We start from the raw sequence: 24,911 nt of genomic DNA, 5'->3' as shown, positions 1-24,911 counted from the left end.
CGGTTATTGCTTTTCAAGAAAAAGAATTATTAGATTTTAAAAGTTAGTGTAAACAAATAACTATTTACATTACTGATTTATGTCTTAATAATGCTTTTATATACGTACAATTTTAAGAACTCCTGTTTATAGAAGATCAGAAAGGGTTTATTGGGGGCGTGGAAAGTGCTGTCACTATATTTTTTCCACTGTTATTGCTGTTTTTTTAAAGACAGGAATGGCTCTCCTTACTAGAATGCTTTCTATGTACTAGTGTACATGAAAAAAAATGAAATCTCACCACCAGTGATGATAATTTAAAAAATGAAATCTCACCACCAGTGATGAGAATTTCTGTTTTTATTCCTTGTTCTGAGGCTTCTGCATATTGTAATTATAATTATTTCTGAATTAATTAATATGGAATTACGGATTAATTGATGTGAAAATTCTTCATCTAAATACCTTATAGTAAAAAAACATGGTTTTGTTTTGTTCTGGTTTCTTTAATTATTGTAGCCTTTGCCCTCTTTTGGTTTCATCTTTACAAGGCAGCAGGCATTTTTCTCATAAGGGCCTAGAGAGAACACAGGTGTTTCTTAGAGGAAGTGGGGAGAGAGGCTCTAGGCCTGTCTTGATTGACTGTAAGTTCTAGCCACTAGGATTACATCCATGTGTGAGGCGTTCCATTCCTAATGGATATAGAGTGGAACTGTGACCTCCTCCCACCTCCCAATGCCTGCCTGCTGCCAAATTTTTCCTAGCAGTTGGCACTATCCTGCTTGCCTGCTGCCTTATCCCCCCATCCCAGCAAATCTACATCAATGTCCTCCTGCTGCCGCCTGTGTGCCCAGATACCTTATCCTTCTTGTGCCATCAAATGCCCTTGCCTTGTCAGTCTGCCTCTGCCTCATGCTATGTTCTTCAAGCTAAGTGGCTGCAGTGTTGTCTGTGCTACTGTTTGGAATTTTCCCTATCAATTCTCCCATAAACCTTTACATTATACGTGGGTGTCTTTCATTGCCTCAAAAAGGAGGCCCCTTTATTCTGTCTGTCTGAAATTTGGCAATGTGGGTGTCCTATAGGGTTACAAACTTAAAGGTAGCACCTGGAGATCTCCCACTGTTACAACTGATCTCCAGGCGATCAAGATCAGTTCCCCTGGAGACTCCTTTGGAGGGTGGACTCTGTGGCATTATACCATGCTGAGGTCCCTCCCCTCCTCAAACCCCACCCTCCACAGGCTTCACCCCCCCAAATCTCCCAGGTATTTCCCAGCACGGAGCTGGCAACCCTAGTGTCCTAGTGGAGTGTTACAATCCCTAGTTTTGTCCAGTTTGGATGGCAAAGCATGAAGGTATAGACCTGAGAAAAAGGAGTGTTTGTGTTCCATTGAAACTAATGGGAAACAATAACAAAACAGAGTTATGAAAATGAAACAATAACACAATAAAACCATACAAAACAATTCAATTACACTCTTTTGGAATTAATAACAAAACTAAAACAAACTACCTTACACAGGCTAGAGGTTTTTGAATGCCCATTTAGGTAAGTAAAATCTCTGCAAATAATAACCACATCAAAAATAGAGCTTCCAGAAAACTTTCTCCTATTGTAAGAAAAGGTCTTGTTTACAGAAAGTGTTTTTGTTCGTTTTACATAGACCATTTATAAATGTGACTACAGAAACACAGTTTCAGTCTGAAATAGTATCATCTGTCCATTATACTGTCTCAGAATCACCTTGAAGACCAGCAAAATGTTCCAGAGTATAAGTTTTCATGAGTCAAAGCGCTCACTTTGTCAGAGGAACTTTGACTCATGAAAGTTTGTGCCCCGGAAAATTGTTTTGGTCTGGATTTAGGTGCTGCTGGATTCGAATTTTGTTCTAGTGCTACCCACCTGAAATATTATGTTTCACAACTTTACCATCAACTTCTTTATGTATATTCCAGGCTTCAGGTTCATAACATTGGCTCTGCCCACATTAGTACATGACCAGTACAATATGAAGCAGAATTATACCCTTCTAAATCCATTGGCTTCTGTGGATTTAAAAGGTTATAACTCTGCTTAGGTTTGTGCTGTAAATGTATGTTGAACATTTCCTGGCCATTTATATTTCCTTGCAATGGCCTGCTAATGCTCATTACATACAGCATATGGCTTGGATTACTTTTTGTAATTAAATTATGGTAAAATAATTTGTTGTGGTGGTAGAAGAAAATGGAAATAAAATCAAGCTCATCCATCTTGGTAGACTCTAGATTACTCCAAAATATAATCAAGGAAATTATCTTTGAGCATGATATTGGTAATTTTAAAAACCAGGAGGTTATGTTTCAAAAATTAGTGAATTAATGTTCCATGAGGGGCGACAGCACTTCACTATTTCAACCTAAGTGACTGATCTACTGAGTTCTTGTTTGTGGAGCACAAAACAGGAGATCATTGCAGATGACAAGCTGTAAATAAAGTTTTTAAAACGAAACATTGCTTTAAAATTTAGGCTATTTACAGTGCAATCCACACCAGAGTTACACCATTCCAAACCCACTGACTGCAAAGAACTTAGAAGGGTGTAACTCGCTATGGATTGTATTGTCACTTTCTCAAGGCAAAATTGAACTCTGTAGCTTGCTTTACTGCATTTAAAGGTGGTTAAATTGAGGACCTTGTTGTGCTCTGTCAGAGTAGACTGGGATGGGAAAAGGGCCCCACCGTCCCAGCCTGCTCTGGCCCTGCCTCCCCAAAAGAGGGAAGGAGACCACTTGCCCATCAGCTTCCCCAAAAGAAGAGAGGGAGGGACGGAGGGAGGGAAAGGGGCCCGCCTGCTGAGTCAGCCTCCTCTTTCCAACCCCCACACGTAGCTTGGGAGGAGAGCATCCCCAGTGTGGGCTGGGTGCCACCTCCATCATCAGCCACACAAGACTTGGGTGGGCTAGGCACCACTTCCTTCAAGCCACACAACCCTCAGACGGGTGATGCCTTCTTGGTCCTTGGCTGGCCAAGCTCAGATGTAGGGGAGGCCATCGGCCCATCAGGAGAAGCCCCGATGGCCATAATAGCCAGTTTGCCCCTGTGCTCTATTGTGTGAAGATGGTTGTTCCACAGCTTGGCTCTAATACCAAAAGAGAGTCAGGCTGGGGAAAAATGCTTAAAGAAGCAAAGCTTAGTGAAATAAGACAACGGAGAGGACAATGTTTAGCGCCCCTCATTCACTCACTGTTTTTTGCAGTATAAAAAAAAATCAACTTCCTGCTTTACACATTGGGGTTTAACGCATGGCCAATTTGTCTCGCCTTTGTGCCTTAAAAGTAGCGAATTCCCGTGGTCTAAACGCATGACCGTCCAAGGGCTGCACATCGGACCCACCTTGGGCGCGAATTAAGCACACAAAAAACGGGTTAAACAATCCCTGTTTTCTAGCGATCTTTTCAGTGCTAAACCGCTACTTTTTTTATTTCGCTACATTACCGGAACACTGGCGTGCGTGTAATCACATGACTAGCCCGCTACTAACCTCCTTTCGTTCAAGCTCCCAGCCCCGACAAACAGCTGAGCTGCGGGTGAGCAAGGGCGGGGCAGGTGCAAGCCGCGCTGCTGGCTAGGAAGGGAAGTGACTTGACGGGGAAGGAGAGCTCCTTTTATGGACCTCCGGGGGGAGGGCAGAGGGTGGAAGGGGCAGAGCTTCTCTGGCCTGAAGAATATAAAAGGCCAGAGGAGAGCTGTAGCCAGGTAGGAAGTAGGCTGTGACCCAGGCTGGCTAAGCATAGAGCCACCCAGGTAGCCTCCGAGGGAGAGGAAAGCTCAGACACTCCCTCGGACTGGTCTGAGGCTGAAGAGGTGCCTCAAGCCCCGACCATCTCTAGGCCAGACAGACCCCCCCCCCCCCGACCAGCCCTGTAGGGGGGGGGAGCTTCACACCGTCATGATGGTATACCGGAACGCTGGTGTCCCAAGAAAAAAAAGGTGGAGAATCGGCCTTTGATTGGATAACCCCTCAGCCAATCCTTGGGCAATGACAGTCACTCCCCTACTATCCCACATTATATGGGTGGCTCAAACGCACGGGGAGCCTCCAGCAGCTACTTGCTTCGGACTTATAGTGGGATGGGCTAGCGTCATGCGTTTGACTATCCAGTCTCGGATTAAAATATTGTGAGATAAGGGAGGAGCGAACCAAGAACATTCTGCCCATGCGTTAATCCTCATTGACTCATATACAAACATATTTGGATCTCCCATCATAGCTAGTTTGGCCTTTAATTTTACCATAAGTTTTTAAAAGGCAGATTGAAAATTAAACAATGTTTGAAAGGCTTCTGAGGCCCATTGTCAAATTGCATGCTGTGAAGCAATCAGACTTCACCTAAATATCCACGCAAACTTTTCTGCTTTTCTTTGTGAATGTTGAGTTTGAATTCTGTGAATGGTCAGAGGTTAAGCTCAAACTGCCCTGAGGAATTTTATTTATGGTAATGACTGCTGTCCAGAGGACAAAGGACCAATAGGTGTGGCTAGAGAGCATGTATGTAGTGGAGACCTTTAGCGTCCAACGGACCAAGAGATTTTGAGTTTCTGTCCCCCCCTCCTTGGTGAATTTACAGGAGGAGGGGTTTGGGGCTGATGGGAGGAAGAAAGGCATTCTTGGAGATTTGGTGTGTGGGGGGGGAGCAATGCTTGAGAACTAGGCTTGCCACTTACCCAGTATGGGTGGGCAACCTCCTGACAATTGTCCCTGTCCTCTGCCCTCACTCAAGTTGGAAAGAATTGGGGGAGGAGGATGCCACTGCATCAAGTGACTCTCTAGGAATTGCACCAAACATGATGGCATTAACCACAGAATTTGGGGAAATTCATATAGTGTTGCTCACCACAATGATGTTACATCTGGGTTTTCATCTGGAAATGATGTTGATGCATTGTGTGACATCATCCCTCCCTGTTCCCCATCCCCAAAAGCTCCCAGGGAATTAGGGTTGCCTGATCCAGGTTGGGAAACTTCTGGAGATTTGAGAGTGGAGCCTGGGGAGGACAGGGACTTCAATGGGGTACAATGCCATAGAGTCCACCCTCCAAAGCATCCATATTCTTCTGAAGAACTGATCTGTGTAATCTGGAGATGAGCTGTAGTTCCGGGGAATCCCCAGGTTCCACCTGGAGGCTGGCATCCCTAAAGGGGATGCCTTAAAGGGGATGCCCTAAAGGGGATGCCAGGCAAAGGACTGGGAACCCTATTGAGAGCATGCTTTAGCCTTCTTTAGGAAGATGCAGAATTGTGTAGTTGTCAGGCCTGCTCTCTGCTGAGACAGCCAGACTGTGTTTTGGTTTCACCAGGTGCATCCCAAGGCCGGGCCTGTTAACTGTCAAATTCCTTTCGCTAACTCTGTGGGAACTGCCCTCGTAGGGAGGGTGGTTGCCATGGCTGCCACCACTATCTGATATGACCAATGCTCTTCCATATAGGCCTTAGGCCGTGCCTTTAGTTCTCATTCGTGCCAACTTACCTGTTAGCTCTGTATACCTGTAGGTTTTCTAATAAATCAACTCTCTTTTGGACTACTCATCTGTGGATGTTGTTTGTGGGATTACTACGGGGACAAGTGCTCACAGTAGTAGATATGCATTAGCACAGTGTCTGAAGAGAGGTGACCAGCTAGATGGAAACAGTAACTGGGATCATCTTCATCTGAACTAGAAAGCCTGGAACCATTAAGTTATTTCCACCCAGCCCTTTAACATAAATTTTTGACCTGGGGCAGAGGGACAGAAGGATGCGTTTAAATTATTTTGATTTGTCTTTGATCAGTCTTGGCTACACACTGTGTGCTTTCAATTTACCAATTAAACTACTTTTAATTTTAAATATGTTTTAAATATGTTCAGTTTGGTCTCTGCAAACCACATGAAGCCCAGTTTGGTCCACACTTACCAGGAGCATAGACGAGAAAGGGGCCTTACTCTCCTAGAGAGCTCATGTAAGAGAGATGCAAAAGTGGTGCTAAGGTCTTTTAAGATTCTGAGTGTGAGAGGCAGCTGGGCACCGATCCTTGGGCTCGGATAAGCCTCTGAGAATTGCTCTGCTGGTGGTGGCATACCCTGGGTGAAGTGGGGAGTGGAGGCTGTTGACATGTAAGACTGCACATGGCAAGCAGATAGAAAAGATCTAAGTGACAGCCAGGTGATTGGTGATGTCACATGACAGCTCAATGACTGAGCAGAAAAACTGGCTTGCACTGGACTGAGCTAGATGGTCCTGGAGACAAGGCAGCCAACAGTTGGGAGACTATGCCAGTAATGTATATAAGAGTAACATATATGTATTGGGGTGTGGGTTGAGAGAAGTGGATGCTTTGCGAAGCACTTTGACACTGTGAAATAAAATAGCACTTTTGTATACGTGCTGACTCTGCAGTATTCACTCGCCTCTGGGGTGTCTGATACCCCAGCAGCTGAAGACCTGAAGAGGATGAGTGATTTCCTCATTTCCCCATGGTGCAGCATAGAGATGCCGGCCTCCAAGTGGGACCTGGGGGTCCCCTGGAATTTCAGCACATCCTTAGACTACACAGATCAATTCCCCTGGGGAAAATGGATGCTTTGGATGGTGGGCACTATGGCATTGTACCCCACTGAGGTCCCTGTCCTCCTCAGGTGCTGTCCCTAAATCTCCAGGAGTTTCCCAGTCTGGATCTGGGGGCGGGGGGGGGGACACACACCTGACAACCCTGGTGCAGAAACAGGCACGAGTGAGGCCTATCTCACCACACACACCATCCTACCATATTAACACCGATTCAAGAACAGGTGGTGCTAGGCTGTGTGCCACGATCCCAACATCCGTTTGACTCTTTTTCTCCCCCACATGAGCAAGCTCCCATTGGCAGGCCCCCTAAACATCTCCTATGGAATACTTCACTCAGACATTCCCTTTGTAAATTAGGGAACACTCCAGCTGTACTTTTCATGCTACGAATGCTGTCAGTGTTTTACAGTTTTATGTTAATGAAACCAAAGTATACATGGCAGACCATTTGACTATTGTGTGTTTTCATCCTTGCGAAACACAAATATTTCTCTGGTCAGCTTTAAGCCTTTCCTCCAGGGGACCATTTTTCTCAGCCCATCAGCCACAGAGACGGGACCTCTGCTTTTTCCCAATGACCTTCAATATGTAATTTGCAATTTAATATAAAAGCCACAAGTAAATAGACCATAATAAATAATTAATTTGCTTCTGAGATGTGCACTCTGTACTTCCCAGCATTATATCAAAATGGAAAGGTAATGTATTTTTTTTCTTTTCCATTGTTAGGACTCCTCTATTTGCTGTGCATGCTCCCAGACAGCTGACTAGGTTGGCTTTCTGACACGGTATCATCCCTTGCCTGCCCTTTCTTAGTACCAGCATTGTATAAAAGCCATATTGGGAAGGGAGGGCTCCATCAAGAAGATTGAAGACAATGTTGTGCAATTTAAGGTGCAGTTACCGATGGTCATCTAGAGTTTCTACCTCTAATTTATGTAATAAAGGTGTGAGGCCTCGGAAGCCAAGTGCCAAAATCAACAAATCTGTTGTTTAGTCATACTGAATTTCTGGTGCATGCACAGCATACTGGTTGTGTGCATAACAGAATAATTCCTACCACAAGGGAAGGGCAGCATTGCTGTCTCTCTTACTGGGTTATTCTCTCATGGATATAGTTCTCCTTTCAAGGATGGTCCAGATCAGGGATCAAACCCCATTGCCTCCTGGCTGGAGATCTGATGCATCTCATCTCCAGCCAAATGGTGCAGCAGAAGGGTTTTGTCAAGCCAGGCCATTCTGAAGCAGTGTGCAGCAAGACCAATCCCATCCTGTTGCTGCCTCCCTTTAGGCAGACTGACTTGCCAAGGATCTTTCTTATGTTGGACAAGCAAGGGTCCTTGCAAAGCCACCATCAGTTAGGCAGGAGGCAGTGAGGAAAAGTGGGGCAATATAGTCTCAGTTCATATGGGAACGGTTCAATCCGTCTACATGCCAATCTCTTATATGCAAATTGAGAAGGTGGTGAAGATGGGACGTGTTCCTTGTCCATGGCATCATCCTGATCATTATCTGATTGGGATATCAAGGAGCTTCTCCTTTACCAAGCATGTTGAAAAATGCTATGAATATCAAGTTCCCATCACGATAACATTCATGTAAGTTGTGTAAAGTGCCATCAAGTCGCAGCTGACTTATGTTAGCATGATGGGAACTTTCAAGGCAAGTGGCTTTCAAGGCAAGTGAGAAGCAGAGGTGGTTTTGCCATTGCCTTCCTTGGCAGAGTCTTCCTTGGTGGTGTCCCTTCCAAGTACCGACCCTGCTTAGCTTCTGAGATCTAACAAGATCGGGCTATACCATACTGCCTTCCCTCCTTTGTGTAAGTTAGGCCAGCATTATTACCCAACCACACAAATGGGACATCATACAGATGGAGGCAGAGCTGGTTGCATAAAACTACCATATATACTCGCGTATAAGCCGAGTTTTTCAGCCCAAAAAAAGGGCTGAAAAAAGCCCTCGGCTTATACGCGAGTCAATATGGTAGGCGAGGGGAGGGGGGAGGAGGGAGGAGGGAAAACTTACTACTGCCGCCATCCTTCGCCGCCGGACCGCTCGCCTTCCCGGGGCCTGGGAGCGGCCAGCGGGGCCTGCCTGGGTTGCTGCCAGGCCCGTGCCGCTTTCCGCCGCCCGGAGCGGCCTGGGGGCAGCCTCCTGCGGCTGCAGGAAAGCCGCCCCCACCGGGCCCATGCCGCTTTTCACCACCAGGAGCCGGTCAGGTAAGCCTGCAGGGGGGGGAGGAGTTATAAGCCGACCCTCGGCTTATACGCGGGTGCCTAATTTTTTCCCATTTTTGGGGAGAAATTAGGCACCTCGGCTTATACGCGGGTCGGCTTATACATGGGTATATACGGTAATGAAGAAATTTCTAGCTCATCAAGCATGTGCCCAGACACTACGCTACACCAACTCTCTACTACATGCTTCTCAGCATTGCAGAACTCTGCTGAAGGAGTCGATTTAGCCTTTTCTGCCTGGTCAAAAATTGCCACTTTGTCTTTCACCTACCCTGTGACCCACATGTCCCCCCACCCCCCTGAGTGCCAACAGCTATGGCCTGCCCTCATGGAGCTCTGTTGATTCCACAACTTCCAGTGTAATGTTGTGTGCTAACAATACAATCTACTGCAACCACTGCACCACCACAAGACACCCATTACATCCAGACCACAGAAGGCTTAGGACAGACAAAACAAAAAAGAAACTCACTACATGGATAGGGTTGCCAACCTCCAGGTACTAGCAGGAGATCTCCTGCTATTACAACTGATCTTCAACTGATAGAAATCAGTTCACCTGCAGAAAATGGCCGCTTTGGCAACTGGATTGGCATTGAAGTCCCTCCCCTCCCAACCCCACCCTCCTCAGGCTCTGCCCCCCCCCCCCAAATTTCCCACCGGTGGTGAAGAGGGACCTGGCCACCCTGCTAGGTAAAGGTCCCCTGTGCAAGCACTGGGTCATTCCTGACCCATGAGATGATGTCACATCCCGATGTTTACTGGGCAGACTTTGTTTGCTGGGTGGTTTGCCATTGCCTTCTCCAGTCATCTTCCCTTTACCCCAAGCAAGCTGGGTACTCATTTTACCAACCTTGGAAAGATGGAAGGCTGAGTCAACCTTGAGCTGGCTACCTGAAAACCACTTCCATCGGGATCGAACTCAGGTCGTGAGCAGAGCTTGGACTGCAGTACTGCAGCTTACCACTCTGCACCACGGGGCTCCTTCAGCAACCCTACTACATAGGGGCAACCCTACTACAAGGAGGACTTTTACGGCAAAAGCCGTCTAGAACATGACAGACCACAGGGTGATTGGATGCTGACTAGTTAGCATTGGGGCACACTTGCAGGAACTGCACTCTGTGAAAGCCCAGAAGGGAGTGAGCTGCCAGGCATCTATTTATAGTGATGCTTGTTCATTCTAATTCATAGTTAACGGTGTGCCACAGCTCACCTTAACTAATTCGCAGTGTATCTAGGCTCTTGTAAAGCTCTATTCTGTTGTAGCAGCTTACCTCTTACACCATTAAGACACAGATAACATTACTGAAGAATTTTCATTTATTAACTAAGCTTTTTGTAGTATTTCAAGTTACTGTTATGTATCATAGGTGAGTTGGGATGCAGTTTGCAAGATGCAGCAGATTGTAACTCATCCTTCATAGTTTATTGCTCAGTTAGGTAGCATTGGCAAATCTGTGTCCTACAAGGCACGGGTAAAAGTCAGTCACAGTTAAATTGTTTATTACGGTCCTTTGACCAAACATAAAATATTTAGAGGTACATTGCCCTACCCAGAGCGACAGTATAAAACAATACATTTTAATTAAAATACTATACAAGATGTTACCCTCATTAAAACAACTGGTCAACAGTACAACTTAAGCAATCACTCCACTCTACAACTTTTCATTCCTGTTTATATTTAGGTTTCCTATGATTAACTACTATTCTATAAAACATGGCCACTAACTGTGTTACCTGAGAAAATTCATCCTTAAAAAGGATGTCAGCTCTAACAGCTTCAGGATAACCAGTACTCTTTCTTAAAAGACGGCCAAGAATCTTCTGCATGGGTAAAAGTGGTGGGTGACAATTGAATCATATTCTGAATTCTATGAACAGGTTGTATGGTATGTGTTTATGTGTCTATGTCTGTTGTTTATTTGTTTTTGTAACAAATTTATAATCCTCCCTTCCCAGCCTAGACTGGGCTCAGGCTAACTCACATAAAAATAATAGTATCATAAACACATGTCAAAACAGTAATTAAAAACCAGCCCATACAAAATATCTAAAGGTGCCACTAGTGTGAGATACAGACCACAGCAGAACTACAACATTCCACATCCCCAAGAAGGAATAATTCAAAGGGAATGGGTGTGCAGGGGAGGTAGAGTGGCCAGCGTCGATGGAAACCAACCATAGCTGGCCTGGTGGAATAGTTCTGTCTTGCCTGCCCTGCGGAAATCCCTGAGGTCCCGCAGGCCCCTGGTCTAATTTGAGAGGCTGTTCCACCAAGCGGGGGAGAAAGCCCTGGCCAAGGCCAGCTGGAGACTCTTTGGGCCAGGGACCACCAGTAAATTTGTATTTGAAGATCTTAATGCTCTGTGCAGCACGTACCAGGAGAGCGGCCCTGCAGATACAAAGGCCCCAGACGGTATAAGGCTTTAAAGGTCATCACCAGCACCTTAAACCTGATTCGGTACTCCAGCTGGAGCCAGTACAGATGATATAGCACTGGTTTAATATGCGCCCGGAGGCACAGGTGTCAAGAGCTGGAAGATGGCACCCCACCCCAGAGCAACCCCGGCTAAGCCACAGGATTTAATTTTAGCCAGCTTTGCTTCAACCATTCAGTCATGGTGTCCAAGCACCCGGCCAGTGTGTCTGGGGCAGAGTCCAGATAGGGTTGCCAGGTCTGGGTTGGATAATGCCTGGAGATTTTGGGGGTGGAGCCTGAGGAGGGCAGGTTTTGAGGAGGGGAGGGACTTCAATGCCATAGAGTCCAATTGCCAAAGAGGCCATTTTCTCCAGGGGAACTGATCTCTGTTGCCTGGAGATCGGTTGTAATAGCAGGAGATCTCCAGCCACTACCTGGAGGTTGGCAACCCTAAGTGGGTGGCTGCCCATCATCAGATAACGCTGGGTGTCATCAGTGTACTGATGACAACCCAGCCCGAAACTCCGGACAAGCTGGGTGAAAGGGTGCATATAGATGTTAAACAACCCAGGGGAGAGGATTGTACATTTCGGAACCCCCACACACCAAAGGGCACTGCTGCGACCCCTTCCTTCCCAAGTGCTACACTCTGTCCCTGACCCTGGAGAAAGGCGCACAGCCACTGAAAGGCTGAAGCCTGGATCCCGATGTCGGCGAGGCAATGGAAAAGAACAGTGGTTCCCAAAGTGGGCAGTACCACCCCCAGGGGGTGGGGGGTGGGATTACCTAGGAGGAAGTAAGAGGCAAGGAGGAGGCAGGGGTGCTAAAGGTGGCCCCCTTCAACTGTGTCATTCACTAATTTACAATAGATCAAGCTACGGCACCATGCCGGCAAATTCGGTGGAAACTACCAGAATTTTTTTCCAGACTTTGAAGAGCTGGTACCACTGAATCAAGTTAATCAGTTTTGTTGAATAAATTTCAACTAAAAAGATTCAATTTGATTTTGAATAGATGTGCAATTGATTGTTATAGTTTTGAAATTTTATTGTTATTATCTTCTTTAGTGCATCATGCAAACTCCTATTTTGAATAATGCTTTTTAAAGGATAGGATAGGGGGCGCTGGGGTTGAGTTTGTGGAATCAAGGGGGGCAGTGGCCCGAAAAGTTTGGGAACTACTGGTCTAGAAGATCATGATTGACCATATTGAAGATCTAATAATAACAGCAGCCCCAACCCGTCTTGATCCAGCTGTTGAAGGAGATCATCCATGAGGACGACCAAAACCATCTCCATCCCATGGCCAGGGCAGAAGCTCGACTGGAATGGATCTACAACTGATGCCTCATCCAGAAAAACCTGCTGTTGCTCAGCCGCCGCTCTCTCAACTACCAGACTGGGTGGTACTTGGCCAGATCTCTAGAATGTAATGATGGTTTTTTAAAGAGCAGACACACCACTGCCCCCTTTAAACCCCCTGGCAAAGTCCCAGTACTAAAGGACAAGTTGGTAATCTCTCCCAGGGGGGGTCCGCATTGCCTCCCGACTGGCCTTAACTAGCCAGGAGGGTCGCGGCTCCAGAAGGCAAGAGGTGGGCCTTATTGCTGACAGGATTCTGTCTACATCATCCAGAGAAAGCCGGCTCTTATAATTAAGAAAAATATTTTTCTGCTTTGCATGTAGCTTCTATTCAAACTAGCTGTTATACAATACAAAGCAATTTTTTTTTTTGCATTAATGCTGTCAGTTTCACTGGATACAAACATAATATCACTAAAGGTATGTGAGGTGCAATGGCTTTTTATGGAAACCAAAGAGCAGAAATTACAAGAATTTGAAACGAATGAAATGATAAAAGCTTGAATGAAACGTTCAGCTGTCTGAGAAGGGAAAAAACCCCCACTAATGTAAACTTGTATATATCTAAATATATATAAACATTGTCCCAAGCTACCAGGGCTGGTTCAGGGCAATTGGTTGCCCCAAATGAGGTGCATTCGTTGCCCTCCTTCCACACTACCCCCAGCCAGGTCTGAGTAGGGCTGTTGAATTAAAAAAAATTCGGTATAGTTCGGATTCGGCTGAATTCGGCCCGTTTAGATTTGGCATATGCCGAAGTCCGAACTCCCCCACTTCGGGTCCGTGCAATTCGGCGGGAATTCAAAGTTCGGGGGGAAAATTTGGCCGAATAAAGCCATTAAAAACACAACCGCGCCTTTCCGCGGCTCTGGGGGGGCTTTTTTGGGGTTAGAGGTCCCAAACTTTCAGTGGAGCTTCAAAGGACCCTTCTTGCCAGACCCCCCCAAGTTTTGTAAAGATTGGGTCAGGGGGGGCTGAGATATGGGCCCCAAAAGGGGTCCCCCCACCCTTAATGTGCATCTCTGAGCAGAGCTTGCCACCCACGCACAAAGCTCCCACCCCCGACAAACAGCTGAAAAGTTTGCAAAGCAACCCAGCTGCAAAGCAACACAAACAAGTAAAGCAACACCTTTGCAACTGTGCAAAGCATGGAAAGGGACAGAGGCTTCCTGCATAAGGAGCAGGAAGGGGTGGAATTTCCCCTTTTGCATCAGACTCGGGACCAGGAAAATGCATTCTTTAAGTCACCATTTGAAAATCAGTTTTGAGCAAGGATCAAAATAGACCTAACCAATCTTATGAATGAGGGAAAACCTGAGGATACACAACTGAAGCCCCCCCTCAAACCAGGGAGAGAGACTCGAGGGGGGCACACCCCCCCAGGCAGAATGGGCGAAAGCCCCCTTTGGCTTCCCCCCCCACAGAAACTGCTCCCTCCCCACACACACACAGACTCTGCTTTCCCCCCCACACACACACACAGGAGAAAAAGTATAGATTAAAGCCCCCAAAGTGGTCTTACTGTGGCTGTCTTCTGTTCCATTAGGAGGGGCTGGGAGGAGGACTGGGTAATCCAAGACGATTTCATTTGAGCACGGGACGTTTTGCTCTGGAGATGCATACAGGGTGATCCATTCATCCCAATAGGGGAAAGGGGAAAGCCCATATCTCGGGGGGGCCTGACCCAATGTTTACAAAACTTGGGTGGTCTCTTAAGAAGGATTGTCTGAAGCTATGCTGAAAGTTTGGGGGCTGTATCCCCCAAAAAGCACCCCCTGCAGCCACGGAAATGGAAAAGGGGGGAGGGAAAAGGGGTGGAGCCCATATCTCGAGACCCCCTGACCCAATGTTTACAAAACTTGGGGGGTATCTTAAGAAGGCTCATCTGAAGCTCCACTGAAAGTTTTGGGTCTGTACCCCCCAAATGCGCCCCCTGCAGCCATGGAAAGAAAAAAGGGGGGAGCCCATATCTCGGGACCCCCTGACCCAATGTTTACAAAACTTGGGTGGTCTCTTAAGAAGGCTTGTCTGAATCGCTGCTGAAAGTTTGGGGTCTGTACCCCCAAAAATAAGCCCCCTGCAGCCACAGAAAGGAGCAAATGTGCACAAGCACCCCCCCCACACACACACACATGAGGATTTCCCTCTCTTTCTCTCTCCCCGGCCGGGCCGCATATCAGCTGATTCCTCCAGTACTCAATCCTCACTGATTGGCCAGAAGAAGACCCAGCTTGGCCACCGATTGGCCGGGGGAGGAGAATGCTGCTTACTGACGGTTATGCTGCTTACTGCCGCCCCGAATTGGCCGGATTTATTCAGGAACTCCCGAACTCGCTGAATTCGGCTCCCCCGGTTGCCCGCCATTTTTTGAGTTCGGTTCATCTTGAACTAAAAACCACCGAATCAGGGGAAATTCGGCTGTTCTTCAGTACGGGCCGAACCGAATCAACAGCCCTAGGTCTGAGTCAAAGGTCTGTGGTGGTGCTTCAGGGCTTGGCTTGGACCCCAAGTGGTGGCAGTGCAGGCTGAGGAGGTGGTGGGCCACAAATGGCCAGGACTCTGCAGTACATGGGCTCCCTCTTCACTGTGACACCCCATGCAGACATTTGTGGGTGGCATGGGTGGAGGCAACTAGAACCAAAACATGGTCGGTGGGAAACACCAACAAATATTTTGAGCATTTCCATTATCAAGAGGTACAGACTGTAACTTCATTAGATCTGGCCCTTCTGTCAGCAGAAATGCTGCTTTCTAAGAACCATTCTCCAGTTTCCTAGCTGGGTCCTGGATTATTAACCCTCTTAAATGCATGCATTTTCCCATTGTGTATCTCATTGTATAAATTCATGCCATTTGTCTAATCCCTTTATTTATGTTTCCTATGTGTTCTCTGTACTTTCCATATATCTCTGGTTTGTAGATTTAGTTATAATCCTTTTAGTTCTGTTTCCTATGTGTCCTCTGTACTCTCCATGTATATATCTCTGGTTTGTACTAGATATGAGATTTAATTAATATTTCTTTAAACACCACTCATGGCAACAAATAATGAAATAGGATATAACCTAACCATTACATGAACGACCGTGCCATGAAAATACTTCAGCCAGATTATTATTGCTGCATATAGTCAGAGTACTCAGTTCGAGCTAGTGGCACCCGGGGCTAATAAGACCTGCATTTCCCCCCTAATAGAAATTTGTGAGGAGCACCATCAAGCACTTAGTAAACTCCAAATATGATTTTTTTTCCAAACCTTTCTTTGAGGATCTTGCACCACTCCTGGCTCCCACTTCCTCTCCTCTTCATTACCCCCATTCTCTCATTGCCACCTCTTTCCTCCTCACCCTAATACTGTCATTGCTTTCTCCTTTCCCGTCAAGCCTCCCACTGCTGCTATGACTTTCTCCCCCTTCTTTCTCCTTTCCCCAACCTTCCTGTTGTCATCACTTGCTCACGTTACCCTCAGTCTCCCTTAGTCCTTTTTAAAAAATGCTCAGATGTTAGACAGTCCCACAATGCCAACCAAAATCTTGTGAGATCTTGGTTGATAGTTGTTTAAGTTATCCATTAGGGTGGATGATCCCCCTCCCATTCAAAAAAAATTATGCAAGCCTGGTGGGGGGGGGGTCCTGGTTTTGTACCTTGCTCCATTATGCAGATTTTTTGATCTACACTCTGAGCCCAAGTTTAGAATTAGATATATGATGCCCCTGCATTGCCTTTTCAGTTGTAGGCAACCATTTGCAGATTGGGGAGGGGAATAGATGTACAGGCTGTTCCCAAACGTGTTTCTTGCAGACAAAGAATAAATCCTACCACATAAACTCTTTCCCTCACTTGTTAGTAATGGCTTATGTAGCGCTGGATCTCCCTCTTGAAGTACTGCCATGTGTGACTTTTTTTAATTTAAAAGGGTTAAGGGGAGGCTAGAGGGTTGGTTTTGGTCACATCATGAGACGACAAAAGTCACTGGAAAAGACAGTCATGATAGGAAAAGTTGAGGGCAGCGGGAAAAGAAGAAGACCCAACAAGAGATGGATGGACTCAATAAAGGAAGCCACAGCCCTCAATTTGCAAGATCTGAGCAAGGCTGTCAAAGATAGGACATTTTGGAGGACTTTCATTCATAGGGTCGCCATGAGTCGGAAGCGACTTGACGGCACTTAACACACACACAGTGGATTGGTTTATTGAAGCTGATAATTGTTTTCATTGTGGTTGCATATTGGTTTTAAAGTAATGTGTTTGTGTTGTTTAATGATTCACTGTGATCAAATTTTTACAATTTTGTATCATTTATAAGAAAATAAATATGCATTTCAGTTAAAGGGTAATTGGAAGAAAGAATGAATCTGAGTGTGGGGGAAGAGGGGTGGGTGGGAGGTAAACAACCTTATAAGTGCAATGCTCAAGACCACAGTACCAGTTCTGCCTTTGGACTCAAGCAGTTTGGGCTCCAAGTGGCTCCTAGTCTTATGTTCAGACAACTGGAACATCATTTCCTTTCTCAGATCAATGAGTGACACTAAACACATGGTATCTGCATCCAAGTGAAAGTTTTTGAATTAAAGTGTGCATTATTAAAGAGAACTTTCTCTGGAAGACTCCTGGGGATTCTAGCTGCTGATTTAATTTAGCAAAATCAGAGGTGGAAAAATCAGCATGACCCAAGAGCAGAGTAGTATGCATTACTGCTCCAGGGGAGTCTTCACAGCCTAACCCTTTGGCAGGAAGCTTGTCACTGCACTCTCTCTGGTTGGAACTCTGTTCACCACATTCATGAGCCCATGTAAATGACAAATGAGAGTGAATGAACATATGGAAATGAGGCTGAGATTGCATCCGCGTCCCCACCCATTAACCTATACATGTTCTCTGCCCAGTTTGTATGTGTAAGCAAGATGAACACACATTGGCTGTCTTTGCTTATTCAGCATCTTGAAAACAATTCAGCATACCAATTGTGTGGAGAGAGCCTATGTGTGCATACGTTCAAGGTAGGGACACTGCAAAGTTTGCCACAATTGAGTTTGGTAGGCAAACATGCCATGTTTGACAGCTGTGATCACCTGTGAGTAGGGCTGAGCATTTGTTAAAACCCAAATTGAAAAAAATACCCCCCCAAAAGCCATTTTGGTAAATTTCCAGTTCAGGTTTACCGAGTCCGCAGAACTGGAGGTCGGAAAAGCCGAATTTGCCCTTCCCCGAAAAGGCTGGATACATACCCAGTTTTTTCAGGATTGGCTTTCTGCGGCTCCTTGGAGGGCATTTTTGCAGGTAGAGCCCCCAAATTTGCAGCATGGCTGCAAGGGACTCTCCTTGCAAGAACCCCCAAGTTTGGTGAAGATTGGGTAAAGGGGTCTGGAGTTATGGGGTTTGGAAGGGGTTGCCCCCATCCTCCTCTATTGAAAAGCATTGGCAAAGTGGCTGTAGTAAGATTCTTTTTTTTGTGTGTGAAGTAAGATTTATTGATTTCCATCATATTTGCTTTTTTATTTTTAAGGGAGGTGGAAGCCGCCTGCAGAAAAAAAGGGCCGCTGCACTGTTTTTAAGTTAAAAATAAACTAATGGCGAGAGATTCCCCACCTCTGGCGTCCTCTCTCTCCCGGGCCTCTTCGGGAGCATGTGGATTAAGAAGTTCCGGGGCCAGCCACGCCCAGGCCTCTTTCCAGCAGTGTCCTTCGCTCCGTGCCAGTCTCCAGTGCCAGAGGTGAACGTGCCTTCAAAAATACTGCCACTTCCCCAGCACAGTGTCCTTGATGGCATCGACGTATTGAATGGGGACCCAGTACACCCAGTAGTAAGAGGCTTCGGTAGGACCCAGCTGAAAGGCCACGTTCTTGATGGACCCCATGGGCAATTTTTCTGTTCTCTCTTTAGTGCCAATCCAGAGCTGATCTTGTTCGAGTTTGAAAGTGAGCCGCACCTTCCCGCCTGACTTGTTGTACATACCCGACAAAGGAACAGTTGGCAGGCGCTCCTGCACACCTTTGACAGAAGGCATCACGTCATCAGGCTTGCCTTTATCCAACACTTTCCTGTGTTGCTTTTGCCTGCAGAGCAGCTCCTTTTTGGTCTCCTCTGACTTCACTTCCTGCTGCGCGGCATCTTTCGGTATGCTCACTGCTAAGACGTCGTTGAAGATTCTTTAATGCGATCTTCGCTATGTATCTCAACGGAGGAGCCGGGCTTTAAATGGTGGGAAAGTTTGCCCCGCTCCTCCATAGAGATACATTGCAAATATCACACTAAAGCATCTGAACACAGCCACTTTGCCAATGCTTTTCAATGGAGGATGATGGGGGTGACCTTCCAGACCCCATAACTCTGTACCCCCTTACCCAATCTTCACCAAACTTGGGGGTTCTTGCAAGAAGAGTCCCTTGCAGCCACACTGCAAATTTAGGGGCTCTACCTGCAAAAGTGCCCCCCAGGAGCCGTGAAAAGATGCAAAAACTCCCCAAAGGCTTTAATGGTCAGATTTTTTTTGGGAAACCCAAAAATAAAGCCGAATTCCCATATTTACCAGTATGGGAAATTCTGCTTTTCGGGTTTCCTGAAAAAAATCGTGACCAGTAAACCCAAACCCGAATTTTAACGATTTTGTTCGTTTGTTGCTCAGCCCTACCTGTGAGCCCTGCTTTGGATGTGTTTGGTTCAAATCAAACAGCTATTAAATGACTTTGCAGCTGTTCAATAGCTGATGGTGGCCTTTGTTTCCTGGTTTTGTTGGAGCTTCATTTCCTTTCCTTGTTGGCACTTTTGTATGTGTGCAGTAGGTAAAATTGATTCTCCCCCAAGGCCATGGATGATTGGGTCAGGTAATTAAATGGCGTGGGAGGGGAGTGATGTCTCACATAAGAGTACGAAAATATGCATGCAAAAAATAATCTCAATAACAGACTGAAATGAATATTAAATGGTAATAAACACTCAGCCATGGCGCCAAAACTCTGGAAACTGTTATAAACACTCTGCCGTTTATAATCACTGGCTGACTAATAGATCAGCTCACTATATATTTATACTATAAGCTACTTAGTAGTGTGCAGCAATACAGGTCTGTGGGGAAGGGGAAATTTCAGCCCAGTTTCATAAAGAAATACTCAGATGTAAATCTCATTGGCCATATATGCTTGGTAATTAGCAGCGCATTCCAGGCTGAAGTGCCCCACATTTTTTTTTTTTTAGTTTTTCATGAGAAATCGACCATTCAAAAGTGAAAGCGATGTTGGCTCACACAAGCCTCGCATTAATTGGGAGCTTTTTTAACGCAACCTTATTGGGCTGTCCCGCCCCGGCCACAAAGCATTTTCCCAAAGTTGCATGAATAATCACAACCACAACTGAACTGTGATCACGCCCTCTCCATCGTCTCTCCGAAAGGCAACCTCGATCCATTTTCCCAAGTCTGCAGCATACATCGCAAACCCACTCCCACCCCATCCCTTGTACGTGGGTGTATTCACGTTCTGTGGGCGCTCTGGTTTGCTGAGTACATGAACCCAAATATGAGAAGCTTGTCAATACACAAATATATGGATGTAAACATTTCTATGTCACTTTTATCATCTTAACACTTCCTTCTCCCCGAAAGCAGCTTTCGTTGGTGTTTTTTAAAAGGTAATTGATCGACACAGATGTGCCCCCTCATTAGTTGGCTGGTTAACATGGATTTCCAAAGCAGGCAAGACCTGACTCCACACCATTCTAAGTGCCACCACCCCGGGAGGGAAGCTGTTTTGTTTGGCGGGCCACCAATAGCACTCGTTCTCGAGAGTGATCCATTGCGAAGTCTTTCCCCCCTTTTAGAAGCTGGGATGTAAAATGAGCGATAGGCGGAGAAGGGGGCAGGGCTTTGTCGCCCCACCCCAAAGTTGGGCGTATGGCTGTGGGAGGAAATGAGAAAAACCAACCCAATCCAGGGAAAGTACTGTGCATTGGGGTGCAGAGCCTAACACCAAGTTCCAGGCATCCTTGAACTTTTTTGTCTAATTTGGGGCCGTGAATATGCATTTTAAAGGGCGGATTTAAAAAAAGAGCTTTGAAGGAGCATCAGAATCAATCATGCATAAAGGACCAATGAGTTCAACAGGGCTTAGTCTCAAGAGCACATACAGAGATGACAGTCTTAGCAGGACAGGCCCAAACTGTTTCTTCTTTTAGAGAAGTTTATTTTAACAATGGTGAAAGCCCCTGCGTGACTTGTGTAAAGTGCATTACAGTTGTCTAGTCTTGATGTTAACATGGCATGAATCCATGTGGCCAGATTGGCTGAGTCAGAGTAGGGGGCCTGGTTTTCTGGGCTAAACTAAGTTGGAAAGGGCCTTTTTTTGGTGACTGTATTAACTCACTTCTCCAGCCGTAATGGCAGGCTCCAGTATAATTAGTTTAAACATATTTATGCCACCTTTCCACCCTATCAGGGTCCCCAAGGTAGCACACATTAAAACATTTGAGCAATTAAAAACATTTAAAATAGTAAAATAAATCAATAAAAACACATAAACAACATGGGAACCAGGGAGGAGGGCCAATAACCATTATTGGTGGTATGCCAAATGACACAAAAAGGTCTTCACCCACTGGCAGAGAACACGAATAGAGGTGTCTTGCCTGGGTTCAGTTCTAATTTCTTCACTTTCAGCTGTTTAACCACAGCAGTCGGGCAGTGGCTCAAGACTTCTACTGCATCACCAGGGGGGTAGGATGGAGAGATGCAAAGCTGAGTGTTATCAGCATATTGATGACATCCAATTCCAAAACTATGAGTGATTTCTCCTAAAGGCTTTCTTTACACAGAGGTTGAATAACACGGGATAAAATCGCGCATTGTGGAATTCCACAGGTCACCTCCAGCATGATACATTTTATGTTGTTCAATCAGTAAAATAAGTAGAGGTCTGATAGGAAAGTAAGCATTGCATATATCCCCCCCCCCATTTCATTTTTTTCTGGGGGGAATGAACCTAGGAAAACCCCATAGCTTCAAAATTTCCAGAATGTTAAATATCTAGTAACAAGTACATTCTGGTTATATGCTCAAGGAAATGCTTTCTTAAGAATAGAATTAATTGTGTTTAAAATATTGTCGAAGGCTTTCACGGTCAGAGTTCATCGGTTCTTGTAGGTTATCCGGGCTGTGTGACTGTGGTCTTGGTATTTTCTTTCCTGATGTTTCGCCCGCAGCTGTGGCAGGCATCTTCAGAGGAGTAACACTGAAGGACAGTGCCTCTCAGTGTCAAATGTGTAGGAAGAGTAATATATAGTCAGAAGGGGGTTAGGTTTGAGCTGAGTCATTGTCCTGCAAAGTATTAAAGGTAATGTGCTAATAATTGTCCTGTAAGTATCAAGATAATGTGCTAATGAGGGTATGGTATGTTAATGTGGAACCATTGTATCCTGAAGTGATCTGTTAACATGCGGAATCCAAAGCTAATCCGCATGGCTATTGTGGACCGTAGTCTTTGTTATTCTGGAGGTTTTCAGGACAGGAAGCCAAGCCTTAGTTGTGTTTACTAAGCAATGTTTTAATGAAGGAAGGGTGGTTTTATTTATTATGTTGCCTTCAGATGATCAAGTGATTTTGTAATTCCACTTGATTATCTCTTTGATCTTACTATCATAGACATCAAAGCTATTGTAACTCAGCATGTAGATATTCTAGTATATTACTCTGAGCAGCTGGTGCTCTCAGGGGGTCTGAGGAACATTGCGGAACTATTAAGCAGCATTGTGTTAACAGATTTTCTCCTTACTGTTAAGAAACAAGAGAGTCTTTAGACCACACAGTGCACTTACCGTTTAGATGCCTTGTTCAGCTTCCTTACCTGCTGATCATTCCGTCTGATATGTGGCCCAAAACAAAGAGGAAGGCACTGTTCCCATCTTGCTTTGCAGTTACCCCACCTTCTTCATTGCCAGTGGAAGCACAGAAGGACTAAGTAACCCTAACAGTCAATTCAACCAATACCTTTCCTTAGCAAGCAAGCAGAAGTGACAGGGAGAAGCAGATCATATGAAAGCAACCATTTAGATTGTGTGTAGTGCTGCCTTACACAGAGTTATATTGTTGTTTTATCAAACTAAGTGTTGCCTACTTTGGGTAGTGGTGGCTCTCCAGAATCTTACATGGAGGTTTTTTACATCCCCTACCAGGGACTTGAACCTGCATGTAAGGCAGATGCTCTGTCACTGCAGCACAGCCACACCCACTTTCTCACTTAAAACCACCAATGAAATGGGTGTCTTGCTGGGGCATTTTGGTAGAAGGTCATTTTATAATTCCACTCTGCATATTATAAACATCAGTCATAGGAGATTTAGGCCAGGGTTAAACAGTAAATGTCTTATCTTTATGGCATTTTCTATAGCTTTTCAATCAAGAATAGAAATATGTAAGCCAGACATTTTGGGTGAAATTATGGTGACATTCTTCCGGCAATAAAATACTTCTTGTTGCTGTTCATGTAGGCATTGCACTTCTCTATGGAAATGACTTGTTGTTGTTTTTTGGTGCTGTCAAGTCACAGCTGACTCATGGCGATCCCATAAAGTTTTCTGAAACCTTCCAGTTTGTAGAAAGATCTGTCTTGTCTGTTCATGGCTCCAGTTTCTGGATTTAAGTATCCACAGATGGGATCATGTTGAGAATTAAATAGATTTATATAAGTTGCATAGTCAGGTGAATTCATAACACAATAACAGTTCAATCCTAAACCTGTACACTCAGAAATAAGTCCCACTTCCTGGCAGTGCTTCTTTTGTTTAAAAGAAAAGTGCAAGCACTTATCTATAAGGTCCAGCCAATTTTTCACCAGTTCCCCTCTTCTGCAGATTCCCACTGTGCTGTTCTGGAGGGTCCACTCTCACTCTTTCTCTGGCTGAGCGGGGGCGGGCCAGCACATGACGATCAGAGCTTGGGAGAGCCCCCAAGGTGGCTGTGCACAGTAACAGTGAGTACTATCACAAAGAAAGCCCTGCTCCCCAGTTTGTTTGAAACTTACACCCTTAAACAATTAAGGTTATGAATGTCTGAGCACAGAATCCTCTCTACTGATTAAAGCTGTAGGTCTTGGAAAGCAACTCAAAGCAGAGCTTCCTCCCTATGTTTTGAAAACCTCTTGAGTTGTCTAAAACTTCTATTGAAATAATAAGTTTTGGAGGTTAGAGTATTTTTGGTTTAATTTTTGTTGATGCTGGGCAGGTACTTAATACCTTTTACATATAGGTGGTAATAACAAGAAATCTGTACATTTTAAAATGTATAGCTTGATTGAAGGGGCTTGGCAAAGTGATCTCATTAATTTTAGCTAATGGGAACTTCCCCCCTTTATCAATTAATGAAAGCTGCAGCAAGGCATTGAGTTTCCTATTTTTTAAAATCCCTTTTCCTGTTTAATGAGCTCACTGATCCTGCTGAAGGAGACATAAACCTTGAGATTTTTAAAATAGGAACTTGAGCTACTAAATGTTTAATCAGTGCTATTTCCATGACAAACTTTCTGACCTCAAGCCAACAAATGCAGGAAGCGCAAATGTTCTTTGTGTAACTAAAAAGGAAAGCTGATACAATATCTTCCATTTTGTCGGAATGATGCACTTCACGGGCTACGGCTTGAACACTCCGCTACAGTCACTGACACATCCTCAAGATATGAACGGAACCGCAGCAAGAAGCGATGGACTTTTAGAGGGGACAACTGGGTAAAGCCGTATTGATTTTGTAACACAAGACAGCGAGTAGATTATCATAATTACTTTGGGTCTTGAAAAATAGATGAAGAAGCTGTAAAATGTTACGAAGGTTAATGGTCAAATGAGCCAGAAGAAAATCAAAGATTCGCAGTGCTGTGCTGCCTTGCAGCCTACTCCGGTCCTTCTACCAGACAGATCATTTCTCTGAGTTGTTCCTGTTTGTGAAGGCAGGAGAAAGTTCAGTTGTTAGCAAGGGACAGAGGTATAAGAGGATAAATCATTTTGGCAGATTTGGCCATGTTTTTAATTGTGTGTATTGGTTTTTAATTGTGTTGGTTTAATTGTGTATTGTTTTTAACTTGTTTGCTAGACAGTTCTATTTTGTCCATTTGCTGCTTTGTTAGCCACCTTGAGTGTCAAAAGATAAGGTTGGTGTGTGTGTGTGGGGTAAACTTTTCAAATAAATAGATAAAATACCTCCAACCCCCCACCAATTTTATGAAATAAATAGTTACAATGTCATAACAATAATAAAAGCACAGAATTTTTGTATAAAACGGACGACCTGTATTGCTGATGGTGCTTGTTGTGTACAGGTGAAATAAGATGTCACTTAA

General features: G+C 45.1%; 1 protein-coding gene across 1 annotated transcript; it reads right to left on the bottom strand.

Annotated features, from left to right (window-relative positions):
• Nucleotides 1–18,273: 18,273 nt before the first annotated feature.
• LOC130480106 (ubiquitin domain-containing protein UBFD1-like) lies at nt 18,274–22,438 on the bottom strand. The gene is made up of 2 exons (XM_056852530.1): nt 22,428–22,438; nt 18,274–18,743 (listed from the first exon to the last, which is right to left on the bottom strand). Exons 1-2 carry the CDS (start codon nt 22,436–22,438, stop codon nt 18,320–18,322), a joined length of 435 nt encoding a protein of 144 aa, XP_056708508.1. The 3' UTR covers nt 18,274–18,319.
• Between the last annotated feature and the right edge of the window lie 2,473 nt (nt 22,439–24,911).

The sequence above is a fragment of the Euleptes europaea genome, chromosome 7 (assembly GCF_029931775.1).
Source record: "Euleptes europaea isolate rEulEur1 chromosome 7, rEulEur1.hap1, whole genome shotgun sequence".
Taxonomy (NCBI): Eukaryota; Metazoa; Chordata; class Lepidosauria; order Squamata; family Sphaerodactylidae; genus Euleptes; species Euleptes europaea.
This window is presented reverse-complemented; position numbering and strand designations above follow the sequence as displayed.